Source organism: Sitodiplosis mosellana, unplaced genomic scaffold (genome assembly GCF_009176505.1).
Source record: "Sitodiplosis mosellana isolate CC-2019 unplaced genomic scaffold, AAFC_SMos_1.0 Smas_scaffold_10, whole genome shotgun sequence".
Taxonomy (NCBI): Eukaryota; Metazoa; Arthropoda; class Insecta; order Diptera; family Cecidomyiidae; genus Sitodiplosis; species Sitodiplosis mosellana.
In genome coordinates, this window is record NW_022595252.1 from 344,801 (window position 1) to 360,045 (window position 15,245).

The 15,245-nt window shown below is 37.0% G+C and overlaps 3 protein-coding genes across 13 annotated transcripts in view; 2 read left to right on the forward strand and 1 right to left on the reverse strand.

Annotated features, from left to right (window-relative positions):
* The first annotated feature begins 4,944 nt into the window (after window positions 1–4,944).
* LOC129567264 (transient receptor potential cation channel protein painless-like) overlaps window positions 4,945–15,245 on the forward strand; it is a 27,976-nt gene continuing 17,675 nt past the window's right edge. For all 9 annotated transcript variants that reach the window (XR_008687838.1, XR_008687839.1, XR_008687840.1 and 6 more), the window contains exons 1-2: window positions 4,945–5,029; window positions 5,092–5,279. Coding sequence is in view for 3 of the 9 variants with exons in the window: in XM_055443931.1 (XP_055299906.1) it covers window positions 5,097–5,279 (183 nt within the window). In the remaining 6 variants the exon portion in view is untranslated. The remainder of the gene's footprint in view (window positions 5,030–5,091; window positions 5,280–15,245) is intronic.
* On the reverse strand, window positions 6,836–8,885 carry LOC129567267 (uncharacterized). 3 transcript variants are annotated; one of them, XR_008687844.1, is made up of 3 exons: window positions 8,187–8,885; window positions 7,144–8,110; window positions 6,836–7,058 (listed from the first exon to the last, which is right to left on the reverse strand). XR_008687844.1 is itself a non-coding variant. In XM_055443936.1 (2 exons), exon 1 carries the CDS (start codon window positions 8,883–8,885, stop codon window positions 8,211–8,213), a length of 675 nt encoding a protein of 224 aa, XP_055299911.1. In that variant the 3' UTR covers window positions 7,138–8,110; window positions 8,187–8,210. The 3 variants fall into 3 exon arrangements, 1 of the variants encoding a protein (XP_055299911.1); XR_008687845.1 differs by having other exon boundaries at window positions 6,838–7,058; window positions 7,144–7,401; XM_055443936.1 differs by lacking the exon at window positions 6,836–7,058 and having other exon boundaries at window positions 7,138–8,110.
* On the forward strand, window positions 8,892–11,754 carry LOC129567265 (uncharacterized). Its single transcript, XM_055443934.1, has 2 exons — window positions 8,892–10,760; window positions 10,832–11,754. Exons 1-2 carry the CDS (start codon window positions 9,564–9,566, stop codon window positions 11,738–11,740), a joined length of 2,106 nt encoding a protein of 701 aa, XP_055299909.1. The 5' UTR covers window positions 8,892–9,563; the 3' UTR covers window positions 11,741–11,754.

Here is a 15,245-nt window from a genome sequence, read left to right on the forward strand (position 1 = left end):
TATCATACTAATATATTATTAACATGCGATGTTAATACCGATAGTATAATTAATAATATATTATTAACTGTGCAGCTATAGGAAGTATGCGTAAATCGATTCCGATTGATTTCAAACTTTCAGAATCTTTATTTTATCCCAAAAAATGAAATCCCAGAAAGCTTGAAGCCAATCGGAGTCGATTTACAGGTACCGCCCATACAAAAGTGTCAATTTTTTGAGGTTTTTCTTAGGGCAAGTACCGCAGGATCAAATCGAAAATGGCTCATCTTCGAACTTAAACTAAGTTTTTCGAATACAAAACTTTTGGCATTTCCAGATTTTGATTATCTCAATTATTTTTTGAGTTATCGTGCTAACAAACACCAACGACAACGACAACGACAACGACAACGACGACGACGACGACGACGACGACGACGACGACGACGACGGCACACGAACGGAAAAGTGTCTCAAAAAGTGGTTTTCTACGCGTTTCATGAGTTTTTATGATGATCTAAGCTAATTTTGCGAAACAAGTTTTCGGGACACATTCCTATACTTTCCCTTGACACGTTGTGTACGGAAGAGTAAAATGCCAGTTTTTGCGTCACGAGTATATACAGTAAATATGCTATTTTCTCAGGGCACTATTTGGGCCCCGGCATGTTAGGTACCGTTGGAAAGGTTTTGGCCCAAATAGTCGGAAACACTATATCCGTCATGTCTAAAATGTGGTCTAGGCAAAAATATAGCGGTTGGAAAATTTCGATAAATTTTCAAATCTATACCCATATCTTACGAAGGGGGTACCTAGGGGGTGGTCTGAGATATCCAAGAGAAGCTCCTCCTCGCCACCTTTTCAACGCCGGTCTAAGTGCCCCGATTGGTTCAAAAACGAAAAAGTTATGGGTATTGGCAGTTTGATCTTGATTTTTTATGAAAGTATTGATTTGTGCGTCCGTGTGTCCGGAAACTTTTGAGACCCCCACAGATTCCGGTGCCGACATGCTCAAGCTGTTGCTGGTGTCGAGGCACCATTTTATGTGATATAAAAGAAAAAAGTCGATTTTTATGAAAAATCGACTTCCTTAAATTTCACACCAAACGCGATTTCTAAAAAATCAGCCCGACAATCTTCTACCAAAAACTGAGCGTTTGTAGCCGGCTGGGTTGGCATATTTACGCAATTTTTAAGTGGCGCATGTAATTTACGTAAAAAACTGTAAATTACGTTTTTTACGTGTAAAAAACCTCTTGGATGTAAAAAACTTCTAAATTAACAAAACTAGGTATTTTTATATAATATATACATGTAACATGTGAATTCATACGGGAGAGATTTTATTTGAAGCGGTGGAAAAGTCGATCGCTATAGCCAAAGAACGGTATGATGCCACAATTACTTCGGTTTTGACGGATAATGCATACAGTATGCAAAAGATGGGAAGAACTTCAGCACTTTTGTTCAATGCAAATTTTGTCCCATCAGTTAAAAAATTGCTTGGATTGCTCGATCCGGTGGCTGAACTCACAAACTACTGTCAAAGAAGCGATATCTCAGCTGCAGATGTCGTTGAAAAATGATTAAATTTAATTGTTGATTGTCCAGATTTTTGTAGTTTTTTGGACAATCGTTGCGAGGAAAGTAAAGTGATAAACATTGTTACGATGACGACAAATTATTTGCATCCAGTATATCGCGGTGAAAAATTGAATCAAGAACAGCAAAACGAATTGAAAAACTACATTCTTGAACAGCTCGTTTGCAATGAAATTTCTGAAAATCCCTGCATCAACAGCGCAACTAGAATGGCTTTCCTTCCATTGGGGCTATGTTCATAATGACATCAGAAACAGGCTCTCGGTTGATACATCAAAGAAACTGGTCAACATTTATTTTACGCTGCGATCGAATGATGATTGATAAATTATATGAAACGATTGGAATATTATGAACGAGAAATGAAACCAAACCTGCGACAACGATACATACTACACAATTTTCATTCATTTTTGATTCATCAGTTATGTTAATCCTTTGCATTAGAAATGAAAATGTCCGAGAAAGTCTGAAATAAATTCTAACTTTTTTATATTATATCTAAAATCCAATTTGGTTTTTTACATTTTTTACACAATTCACGTAGAGAATTCCGAAATTTTCATGTAATTTACGTAAACGAAATGTAAATTACATGCTTGAGTTTTTTACATGCCAACCCTGGTAGCCGGCCACCATACCAACAAAATGGCATATTCCATATATCCGGGAAAATTCGTATTTCGAAGTTCTGGGCATAGGCAATTCATCAATGAACGGAATTTGTACGAAGAGTCGCATTCTACGATGAAATTGCTGCCAAAAATACGCATCTACTGGCTGAAAAAGGCTCACGAAAGACCATATCCGCTCAATTTTCAACGAGCAATCGATTAAAAGTGGTCACAATGCGATCTGAGGCCATTTCATGGTCGAAAAATAGGTCGGATTGAGTGAATTTTTCAACTTGCTCTATTTTCACTGAAAATGACATTTTTGTTCGGAAAACACGTGAAATAGACCTCTGACGTCGTTTTGGTCTTAGAAAACTGCTATTTTTTCGTGAAAATAATGGGAGTACACGAACACTTGAATATCCATTTCGTTGTCATTTTGGTCATAAATCGGCATTTTGGCATCTGAATGTATGAAATTGAACTTTTGTTCAGGGGATACATAAAAAATGCACTTTCCAGAGCTTTGGTGGTTGGAAATTAATATGTTTCAATGAAATAATGGGTCCAAAATTACTTCAAAACTCTTTTAATGGATATTTTGAAATTTAATCACATTTTACAATGTCCAATAAGGGGAAAATGGGACTTTTTAAATGAAAATGGAAATTTGCTATTTACAAAACTTGCGAAATGTGTATGCAAATGTTTTACCCGAAAAATTACAAATTCCCAATGATAAGACCTTAAAATAGACATACTTCTACATAAAAATGTATTTTTCCAAAAAAAAAAGCCTTACAAAATTGGTGATATTTGATGAAAAACCTCTAGACGAGGTTAAAATGGAGTGACGCTCCATACGTGGATTTACCACTCAAAAAGACTGATATCATATTGAGTGACGCTTTGACGCTGTACTAGGTGGATTGAAAAGATGGGTACTTTTTGAATGAAAACACATTTTTTGCGAAAAATTCAATTTTATTTCTCAACATATTCTCCTTTTAGCTCGATACAACGAGTCCAACGATTTTCCAACTTTTGGATACCAACCAAATAGTACGATTTGTCCAAAGTCCCAAAATAGCTATCTGTTTCGAACTCGACCTCTCCATTGTTGTAAAAACGTCTTCCACATAGCCATCTTTTGAGGTTTGGGAAGAGGTAGTAATCGCTGGGGGCTAGATCTGGCGAATATGGTGGGTGTTGAACCAATTCGAAGCCCAATTCGTTCTTTTTTGTCATTGCAATCATCGATGTGTGCGACGGTGCATTATCGTCCAAAAAGAGGATTTTTTTCTTCTTCATATGGGGCCGTTTCGATGCGATTTCGACCACCAATCGATCCAACAATGCAGCATAATTTGCGCCAGTAATCCTCCTTCCCTTTTCCAGGTAGTCGATGAAGATTATACCGTGTGCATCCCAAAACACACTGGCCATAACCTTCCCAGCCCATTGTTGCGTCTTTGGCCGCTTTGCCGGCGGTGAACCGAGTTTCGTCCACTCTTTAGCCTGTTGACTGGACTCTGGAGTGTAGTGGTGCATTCAGGTTTCATCCATTGTCACTAATCGACGCAAAAACTCACTCGGGTTGCGCTTAAAATGGGCCAAATTGGCTTCAGAAGTGGTTACACGAATCCGTTTTTGTTGAATGGTTAACATACGCGGCACCCATCTTGCGCATAGCTTATTCATATGCAAATGTTCATGCAATATGTTAAGCACCCGTTCATATGAGACGTTTACAGTCTCAACTATCTCACGAACTTTCATTTTCGGATGATTTAACACCAGATCGTGTATTTTGTCGATCATTTCTGGAGTAGTCACCTCATTTGGACGACCTGAGCGAGCTGCGTCTTCGGTGCTCATACGACCACATTTAAATTCAGTAAACCACTTGTGTACCATTTTATGAGATGGAGCAGAGTTCGAATAATACTTTTTAAGCGCCACTTCGGTCTGGGCGATGGTTTTTCCACGCAAAAAATAGTGTTTAATCAACACACGAAATTCACTTTTTTCCATGATTTCACAAATGTTCGGAGGTTTGTTGCTTCAAAGTGCTATTACTCATGAACTAATGGTCCGATTTGTCTGCAATTTTGACAGCTGTCTCATGAAGGATTGTACTTGTCAAAAACCATCAGGATTGTATATTAGTGCCGCCCTCTCATAGAAAAGTACCCAACTTATCAATCATCCTAGTACTACCTCTGGATACGAAGTTCAGAAGTGTTTTTCGCATTCACTATTGTAAAAATTTATTTACAATAAGGAAAAATATCGTGTCACGACTTTTACACGGCAAAATGCTTAAAAGCTTTGAAAAAAATGCAAAAGTCGTGACGCGATATTTTTCCTTATTGTAAATAAATTTTTACAATAGTGAATGCGAAAAAACTTCTGAACTTCGTATCCATAAGTAATACAGCGTCAAAGCTCAATATGATATCAGTCTTTTTGAGTGGTGAATCCACGTACGGAGCGTCACTCCATTTTAACCTCGTCTAGAGGTTTTTCATCTGATCCCAATTCACAAGCAGATTGTGGCTTTATATTCGAATCAAGTAATTTAATTTATTAATAAAGCTAATATTCCAACGCATGAATTGAAATTTGGAGTACAAATTGACGGAATAAACTGCGTCACTCACAACTGCGACTGATCATTCAAAATTCGTGACTTGCTATGTTAATCTTATCTAATTCGATATTGTTTACTTTACTCTGATTTCAGAGGCTCCCGGTGATACAACCAATCAAGTAGTGTGCTATAGGTCGCCGTGAGCAACCTCACTCGCCGAATCGTTGAAATATTTTGGTATTTTTTAGTTACTGTGGCATTTTTTTCTAATAAATCTTATCAAAAGGGTCATATTTCAGTCAAAATGACGAAACAGGAGTTGGATGTTCCATACGAGCTCAAATCATTTCGTACACAACTTTTCAACGTTGATAAGAACGATGATAACTTGAAGAAAACGCTGAACGCACTTCTTGACAAATACAGAGGAGATCATTTTGATACCTTCGCCGAAGAGTACCTCATCGCTGGATTTGAGGTGGGACTGGTATGAAATTTTGTTGCTTAGATAAATACTTTGATCTTAGAGAAGGGAATTTGTTGTGTACTGATTCAATGAGAGAGAAGGTCTTTTCTGGTGTGTTTTTTTGTGAAGTAAGTTTTTCGTGACTTTTGAATCCACAAACATTATCGATTCAAAAAAAAAACAAGTGACAAAATAAGAAAACAAAATTGGAGACAATTAAAGAAAATGTCTTACATTTCTCCCCCACATGTTCAAGTCCCTCTAGAAACATCCATCAAACAAGCAATCGATAAAACACTATCGAACAAAAAGCGCACAATTTCCACTGGAAACAATGAAATTTTCTTCAAGGCAGTCACTTTTTGCAATTGACCTAGAAAAATGTTTCCTAAAACGACGATTCCACACCAAGCGTAACAAAATTCTGATTTCACCTCTCCGGTTTCGCTCAAACTTGGTGTATAAACTTGGTATGGCCAAAATCTCGCAAAGCTAAAAAATTAGGGTGACCTTCCCCACTTGATGAAAAATTAGGGTGACCCAAATTTGGGGAAAAATTTACTATAGAACTTTTTTTTCACATTTTTACACTATGAAAAGTGTGGTACCAACTTTCAAAACTATATGCATGGTTGGATAGATAATCGATTAGGCTAACTTTTGACGATGAATTCGAAAATGCAATCATTTTTGATCAAAAAATAGGTCCAGTGCCTTCGTTCCGGCAGTTGTGTTGAGATTGTGCGATCAAAATTTTGCTTGATTATGGTTTTCATTCGTTTTCCATTAAATCCCAGTGGAAAGACGAAATACAGACGACATCGATTCTGTTCATTCCAAAGTTCAGTCAAAACAATACACTTGTTTGTATACTTTGTTTGTGAAACTTCCAAATATTGCTGATAAATTGCTTAATGCTTAAATGTAAATTAGAGAGTAAATTCCAGTAACTCAAGACAAAAGAAATTATTTTTGTTTTCTTCTTTTTATCTGCTCTTGCGATTAAAAATTTGATTTCAAACTGATACTGTTATCACGCATTTAAAGTATTTTCAAACAATTGCCAGCACATGTCAAGAAGTTTGTGACAATATAAAAAATCAGTGTTTTGATATGTAACTTTTTCGCACGCTGCATGGGCGTGAATGTATTTTATTTGTGGTTTCAAGAGATTATCCCTGAATTTGGCTTATCCCGAATTCGGTGTATTTGAATCGCGATTGTACTAGCTAAAGAACGTGTGAAGGCTATATACCATTTGTGCTTTTTGCAATAATATGGGAGCCGCTATGATTATCAATCTGTCCAAAACGCATAAATACGGCATCGCATAAGGCAGTTATCGCATAATTATCGCGCGATAATTCTCTACTTGCGTTGTCGCATTGTACGATTTGTGCACGATGAACGAACGCAACCGTACGTCGCAAGACGCGTACGTTGTTTTCCACTGAATGATTGATCGAGGAGAAAAAAGAGAGAAGAAAGAAAATAAAAAACAACATAAAAGCAAGAGAATGATTTTGCGATAAATTTTTTTCGTTTTATTCCGTTCGAATCACACAGAATGCAAATGAGCAGAGGGAAAGAAGAAAGCAGAAAAAAAATAAAACAAAAACATTAGCTGTTATTTTCATTCGATTTGTTTTTTTTTTTGAATACTTCTATTCATGTTGTAATTCGATCGGCATCAATTAGTATCGCTTAATTTCGTCGCATACGGTTTTCAGCAAATCTTCGAATGTTTCTTTTTTGGCGGCATTTTTCTTTTCTTGTCTTTTGCACGAAAGTTGAACAAATCTGTAAATATCAAAATGTTTATATTATTATTTATGTTTTAAAAAACAAACAAACACACACTCTGTCTGGATACAAATTAGTTTACCTCGAATCAAATCAATTACTGAAGACGGGACATCATCGTTGCAAATTTTGCTAGTGCTAATGAACGAAATAAGCAACATTTTGATGAATTTTACTTTTCCGCAAACTTTGTTCGTATGGAAAAGTATTGGTTTTACTAGCCAAAATTTCATGACATCTCCTCTTTCGGACCACTATAACGTCACGCCAAACTTCAAAAAGCACGTATCTGTACACTAGGCAATGTAGATGGGTTGAAATCCTATCGATCAAGAGCTATCTGCCTCCAAAAACATGTTGTTTACTATGAAATATGTGCAAAATAGCGATGTGCGTATGGCGTCGTTCGCGTCCGAGCTTTTTGTCCGCCGATTATCTCATTGACAAGATAATTGAGATCATTCTGATTTACCAATTTCGTACCATAAGCCTCCGACTGAGGACCTGAAAAACCTTGAAAAATGACACTTTTGTACGGGAAGTACCCGAAAAAGGCATTTTTCGGGGTTTCGATCAAGGCAAACTGCCATTTTTTTGCAAAAATAATGGGAGCTTTCAAACAACCGAACACCTAATTGCCCATAAATTTGGTCCGAAATCAACATTTCTTGAAATTTTTGAAATTTAAATTTCAATAAAACGAATTACATACGTAATCCAAACTTTTCCGCTCCACAGCAATTTAGTTTGCCTCCCGCTTAATGTTTAACCAAAATTTCAATGGACCCTTTTTTCATAGCATTTTTGACCTTAAAATATAACTATTATATATTTTCCATACAAAAGTGTCATTTTCGAACAATTTGTGCAAACTAAATTGCTGCGGAGCGGAAAAGTTTGGATTACGTATGTAATTCGTTTTATTTTATCATAGTATTGTGTACGTGAAGTCGGACCGTTCCACTTCATAAGAGTCTTGACAACAGTGCCCGAAATGCGAACTTCGACAGAGACACCATCGATGTCAACCAAATATGATTTCCACTAACCTTTATTTCGAAAAAAAAAAATAAACATGTAATTTCAAACCATAAATATGAATGCATTCAAAAGTCAATCACTTACCCAAAAACACAAATGAGAAAACGGCTATGACATTCGCTCAGAGGAAATATATACATCGCCATCGTGTTGTATATATTCCGTTTCAACCGGCTCGTCTGCGTTGAGAATGCTGTCCAGTTCGCGACCATCGACTTCGTCCAAATGCACCGACCCTTCTTCTTTGATGCCAGTCGTTGTAATCACCAATTGACCATTTTCACTTTCATTTTCGGCTGGTGTTTGATTCAAGTCGGTAGCATGTGGTGTAACCTGATCAGCTCCAATTGCAATTGTATTGTCTGGAGTTGAAGAAACAATGTTTGTTGTTCCATCTGAATCGCTTTCTTGGTTGTCGTTTAAATCATTGTGCGATGTACCACTTGAATCACACTCGTTGCGGCTATTTCCACGTGAATCATCATCAGAGTTTTGATGGCTTTGTTTTGTTGCATCGTCATGCCCATCACCCTCCCAGAATGTCGCATCTGAATCAGACGCAGTGGGCACTAATAAATCACTTCCACCGCTTTCTTCGAAGAATATCGTATCCAAATCCTCGGAACTTGGTTGATTGGTGTTTGGCATTGGCTTTTCACGTTCACGTGCCGAATTATAAACTGGGGGTGGACCTTGTCGTCTTTGACGTGCAATGTAAGCAAGTGCCTCGACATATTCATCTAAAATATCACATGCTGTCTTAGAACTTTCGAGTGTTTGCATAGAAAAATGTAAACTTACCGAAAAATTTTTCCATGCGACCTAAATAGCAAGCACCGTCACATGTGGCCAAATATTCATTCGCAATCGGTGCACTGAACTGTGGTCGTTCACCGAAATTTGGAATATCATCCTTGGACGACCAAAACACCAAATAATTTTGATTGCTATTTTTTCCGTTGTTCCATAGACGGGCTCGAAAAATGTCTTGTACCCATTCGACATCGATTGCCACACGTTTTTTCGGGTCAACCAACCAAACCACAACGTACGGCATTTTTCTCGTATTGTGTTTACGAAAAAAATTAATAAAACTTGAAACAATCGAAATTAAATATAAACTGAAGTGATGAAATGTTTTCGAATTTTTCGTGAGACTTATATTCTTCAGTAACAAGAGCTACAAACAGAGTGTATGTTGGCGCGAACGAACAAGTGTATGAAATGTGATCGAGTGGAAATTCACTTGACAAATGACAAACGCTGCATCGAAATGTGCGTTGTTTGTTTTACTGAATTTTGACAGCTCATTATCCCGCGCGGAAAAACAAAAAAGTCAGTTTAAAAACATTCTCAACCAAATCAAAGACGGTTCATTTTCCCGCTCGATTACTTTGACAGAGCCACTTATACTTTGAGATGTAGTTAGGTTTTTTGGATTCCACATAATTTATAGCTAAAATGGAACAGGAACAGGAACAGAATCAGATTAAATCAATAACATCACGTGCCCGTGAATATTTTGTACACAAGGAAACCAATTCAACTGAGAAAGGCAAACAAGTAATTTACGCGTGTTCATTATGCAACAAACTTATAAACGGAACAAAACCATCAAATCTCATATCACATATGAAGTGTGTGCATAACGATATTTATAAAACAAAAATCGAAATCAAAGGGACAAGCTATGCCGTAAAATGTTTGGAACTACTGCAAAATTGTGTTGAAAAGGTGACAATAAACAAGGAACCGTTCCGAAATATTCTCAAATCTGCATTCCAAAAATTAATTGCGAAAAAAGTGTGTAAATTGAATGCCGCTGGTCATGCGTTGAATTTATCAAACAAAAATTTACCTGATGTTAAAAGCCATCTAAAAGCAACAGCGAATAAAATTCGAGACCGCATCTCATCGGAAGTTAAAGGTCGAATGATATCGGTTATGGTTGATATTGCTTCAAAACACAGCCTCTCTGTACTTGGTATCAGCATTCAGTACATCAAAGATGGGAGCCATGTGATTCGAACCATCGGTTTAATCGAATTGAAGGAAAGACATACAGCCGATTACATTGCCGATTTGATACATTCTTGTTTATTAAGCTATCAAGTGGAAATCAGCCAAATTGTTTCATTGACTACAGATAATGCAGCAAACATGGGTGCGACCGTGAAACGATTGAACGAAATTTTCGAGCAGTCTGAAGATGAAGACGAATCATGTGAAACGGAGGAATTTATTCCAGATAATTTGAATGTGATTCATATATCTGATGAATGTTATGAAGAAGAGCTCTATGAAGTGCTTCACGAATCGGATGATGCCGATAAAGAACTGTTGAATGACCTTATTGACGACAGCGATGAACATACCGATTTACTCAATCAATTAGTTTCGGATTTCAAACGAAAGTATACAACCTCGTTAATTTACGTTAATGGTGTAAGCTGTGCCGCGCACACTCTACAGCTGGCTGTAAAGGAAGCAATTAACTCATTGAATGATGGTGGCAGAAATTTTTTGGCATTGTGTCGGGCAATTGGCAAGTTTATTCGTTTGCCGAATACAAAATGCATTATCGTTGGCCAAGCAAATCTGAAATATAAGTGGGTGAGGCCAGATGTTACCACTCGCTGGAGCTCAACGTATTTAATGGTAAAACAAATCGAATGTGGCTTTTTAGGAGAAAAAATTACAATAGCATTTGCTTTTATTTCCATTTACAGTTGGCTGACCTTTTGGAATGCGAAAACGTTGTTACATTTTTTGCGAAGAGTGAAAAACAATTTGCTTTGTTGTTGAAAAAGTGGGATGTTCTACGAGAACTTGTCGATGTTTTAGCTGTTCCGTACAACGCAACTATTGCACTGCAACAACCCCATTATACACTATCTGATTTTTATGGAAAATGGATCCTTATGTCGATAAAGCTGATTAAATTCACAAAAGAAGAGATCCGTCACACAGAAATCGCAAGCAAACTGCTGAAAACATTAGAAAAGCGAAAAGGCCAATTGTTGGACAATCCAGCTATGATTTGTGCTGTGATTTTGGATCCTCGCTATAGCAGTGAAATCGATCACGCCGAAAAAATTCGTTTGGCAAAACTCACTCTATCAAATTTGTGGGAAAGATACAATTTGAAAATGACTGTGTCTGAGGAACATGAGCACAATGAAAACGATCGAGAGGTAGAAGGCGGCGATGGCGAGGATGATATAAGCCTATTGAATTCATATTTCGCACAAAAAGGTTTACGGCAATCGGTTTTGGAACCGAAACCAAATCGTGATGCTTCGAAAAGGAATATTGACATTGGAATGCTTTTGGACAAATTCCTTAACGACATAGCTGGTAGTTTTCTGCGATGTGACCAGTCTGTAATGAAATTTTGGCAAGCCAAACAAAACGACTATCCCGAATTATTCGAGCTGAGCATGGTGTTGAACGGTATTCCGCCAACACAAGCGACCGTTGAAAGATTGTTTTCAATATTTGGCTTTCTGTACAATAGCTGGCGAAACCAACTGTCACCAGAACTGCTTGAAGATATGATTTTAATAATCACCAATGAAGATCTGTTTAAAATTATAAATAAAGAAGATAAGGAGGCCGTCCATAGTGGTATTAATTAGATTGCAAAAACACATCGGTCAACAAAAAAAAACAAATCGTATGAAAATAACAGCTAATGTTTTTGTTTTATTTTTTTTTGCTTTCTTCTTTCCCTCTGCTCATTTGCATTCTGTGTGATTCGAATGGAATAAAACAAAGAAAATATATCGCAACAAAAAAAATATATCGCAAAATTGCTTTTATGTTGTTTTTTTTCTTTCTTCTCTCTTTTTTCTCCTCGATCAATCATTCAGTGGAAAACAACGCACGCGTCTTGCGTCGTACGGTTGCGTTCGTTCATCGTGCACAAATCGTACACTGCGGCACCGCAGGCAGAGAATTATCGCGCGATAATTATGCGATAACTGCCTTATGCGATGCCGTATCTATGCGTTTTGGACACATTGTTTTTGACCTTAAAATATAACTATTTCGACCATTTTCCATACAAAAGTGTCATTTTCGAACAAAATTTCACAAATTTCAAGAAATGTTGATTTCGGACCAAATTTATGGGCAAGTAGGTGTTCGGTTGTTCACAGACCCCCATTATTTTTGCAAAAAAATATCAGTTTGCTTTTACCAAAACCCTAAAAAATGGCATCCTGAGTGATTTTTTTATACAAAAGTCTATTTTTCGAGGAAAATTTCAAGAATTGTCGATTTTGGACCAAATTTTTGGACAAGTAGGTGTTCGGTTGTTCACAGACTCCCATTATTTTTGCAAAAAAATGGCAGTTTGCCTTGATTGAAAAATGCTTTTTTCGGGTTCTTCCCGTACAAAAGTGTCATTTTTCAAGGTTTTTCAGGTCCTCAGTCGGAGGCTTATGGTACGAAATTGGTAAATCAGAATGGGCTCAAAATCAATCCGAAGCTTTGTCTCGACATGCCAAAACTTTTGGCTTTTACAGATCTCAATTATCTTGTCAACTTTTTGAGATAATCGGCGAACAAAAAACGCGGACGCAAACGCGAACGCGGACGACGCGAGGGGCAGATCACTCAAAAGTAATTGCATTAAAAAGAAGTAATTGCATTGGTAATTGCAAGAAAAATGTAGTAATTGCTGATCAACAATTACTTTTGCAATTACTTTTTTCTCGTGCAGTTACTGCTAAATTTTGCAATTACTATTTTGAGTGATTTGCCCCTCGGGACGACGCCATACGCACATCGCTATTTTGCACATTTTTCATAGTAAACAACATGTTTTTGGAGGCAGATAGGTCTTGATCGATAGGATTTGTTCCCATCTACATTGCCTAGTGTACAGATATGTGCTTTTTGAAGTTTGGCGTGACGTTATAGTGGTCCGAAAGAGGAGATGTCATGAAATTTTGGCTAGTAAAACCAATACTTTTCCATACAAACAAAGTTTGCGGAAAAGTAATTAAATTACTCGAACAAAAACTGAAACAAAGAACAGAAGAAAGGGATCGTGCCAAAAAATTATTGAAACATGCCCAGAATGAGATTGAACGGATGAACAGTTTACCAGTGATTCGATCTAATGCATTACAAGTAAGTTGAATTTATAATGTTGACTCAAAGTGACTGAGTTAATTTGAGCCCGTTTGAGTTGGACGGATTTTGTGATTAAATTTGCCCCACTATGAACTGATATGAATTAAGTAAAAAAATTAATGCATATGTTTTTTTAATATAAACATATGCAATGTATATTTCGATTGCGGAGTTTTTTTAATAGTAAGTCTTACTAAGTAAGACTTAAATGTATGCATGTGAATGTCTGTAGATCGCTGTAGATGAATGTGATTTTCAATGTTGTGTTTGTATAGTTTGATGTGTCAGGGGCATTTTGTGCAACTGTGTCCGATTGTGTCTAATAAGAACGAAAATTTTCTGTAGATAGAAAAATATGTGTAATAACACGGTGTTGGCCTTTTCAGGTAGCTGTTTTCCACTGTTTTGGAACATGTTTTTATCCGCAAAACTGTTGGGAAATCTATTGGAAAAGGTGGTTTAAAGGAAGGTTGATCGATGTCGATTGAGTGCATCATTTTTTGTACACAAACGGTATGGATACTTAGGGAAATTTTATGAAAAAAATAAATCTATTTTACATTCAGATTTTTTAGGCAATTCTGTAATTCTGTTTCTATTTATAGGACCCCGACACACATTCTATCATCGATTGCATGCTGAATGGAATCCAACCAGGCGATAAGTTCAGTAAATCGGTGCGCTTATTCGCATTGAACATGCGCTATTTAAGTCCGAGATCATATGAATACTTCAGACACAAATTCAATAATACCTTTCCTCACTCATTTACTATTCGGAAATGGTTTGCACTCACTGATGGCTCGAATGCAGCTGTAAAATCATTAGTTGAATTAGTGAAAGAGATTAAAGAAGAGGGACGTACAGTATGTGTTTCTATCGCTTTCGATGAGATGTCCATGAGAAAACACGTTCAATGGCTACATCATTCAAAAAAGTTTTCTGGTTTCATAAATTTTGGAACGAAACTAAATGAAAATGATGCACTTCCCGTTGCTAATAATGTAATTGTCATAATGTTGAATGGCATCAACGTAAAAGTTACTTTTCCAATCGCATACTTCTTTATAACTACGTTGATTGCAGAAGAAAAGGCCATTTTAATTGCGTCGGTAATCAAAACACTGACAAGCATAGGAGTTAGAGTAGTAGAGGTAACTTCAGATGGTTTGATTACGAACTTTACAGCATATGAAATTTTGGGAGCATCATTTGCTGAATCGGATTTAAGGCCGTATTTTATTAACCCCGACGACGAAAACAAAGTATTTGTGATGCATGACAGCCCGCATATGCTTAAGCTCGTGCGAAATTGTTAAGGAAATGAAAAAATTATGCTTGATGGCCGGGATCGGTCAATCGAATGGAAATTTGTCGAGCGGTTATATCGTTCGAAAAACTCTGAGCTATGTTCCCACAAATTAACCAAGCGACATATCGACTGGTCATCCAACGCAATGAAAGTTAGCTTGGCCACTCAAACAATCAGCTCATCAGTAGCAAAATCTATTCGAATTTTAGCTTCGAATAATCAGAAACAATTCGCTGGTTCGGAAGGCACTTCTGATTTTCTTGAACGATTTGACCGTACATTTCGCGTTTCTTGATGACATGAATCAATCAATATATCCGTGAACTTAGAGTTCATGGCCAAAAGGCTACAGCATGCGGTAAAAATACAGCATTCACGGGATTTCTGTTGAATATTGCAGCCCTGAAAATGATTTACGAGGAGTTCGTTGAAACGAAATTAACTGACAAAATACGCACAACCACGTTGCAACAAGATCTACTGGAGAGTTTCTTTGGCAGAATTCGTTCTGCCAATGGAAACAACTCCAATCCTTCGCAACAACAATTCTGTGGGAATTTCCGCAAAGCTGTGATAATAATCATGCAACTTATCCGAATATGTAATAGTATTAAAGCATATTAAGAGAGTAAAAATCATAATCCACGGCCGAACGACAGAAGACGTAGGCGGTGGCGCCACCCGTCAGT

Bases quoted from the DNA above. Each gene is read 5' to 3' on its own strand.
- LOC129567267 (XM_055443936.1), bottom strand. From the start codon at position 8,885: ATGCAAACACTCGAAAGTTCTAAGACAGCATGTGATATTTTAGATGAA.
- LOC129567265 (XM_055443934.1), top strand. From the start codon at position 9,564: ATGGAACAGGAACAGGAACAGAATCAGATTAAATCAATAACATCACGT. The intron at 10,761-10,831 runs GTAAAACAAATC...TTCCATTTACAG, and splicing joins GGAGCTCAACGTATTTAATG to TTGGCTGACCTTTTGGAATG.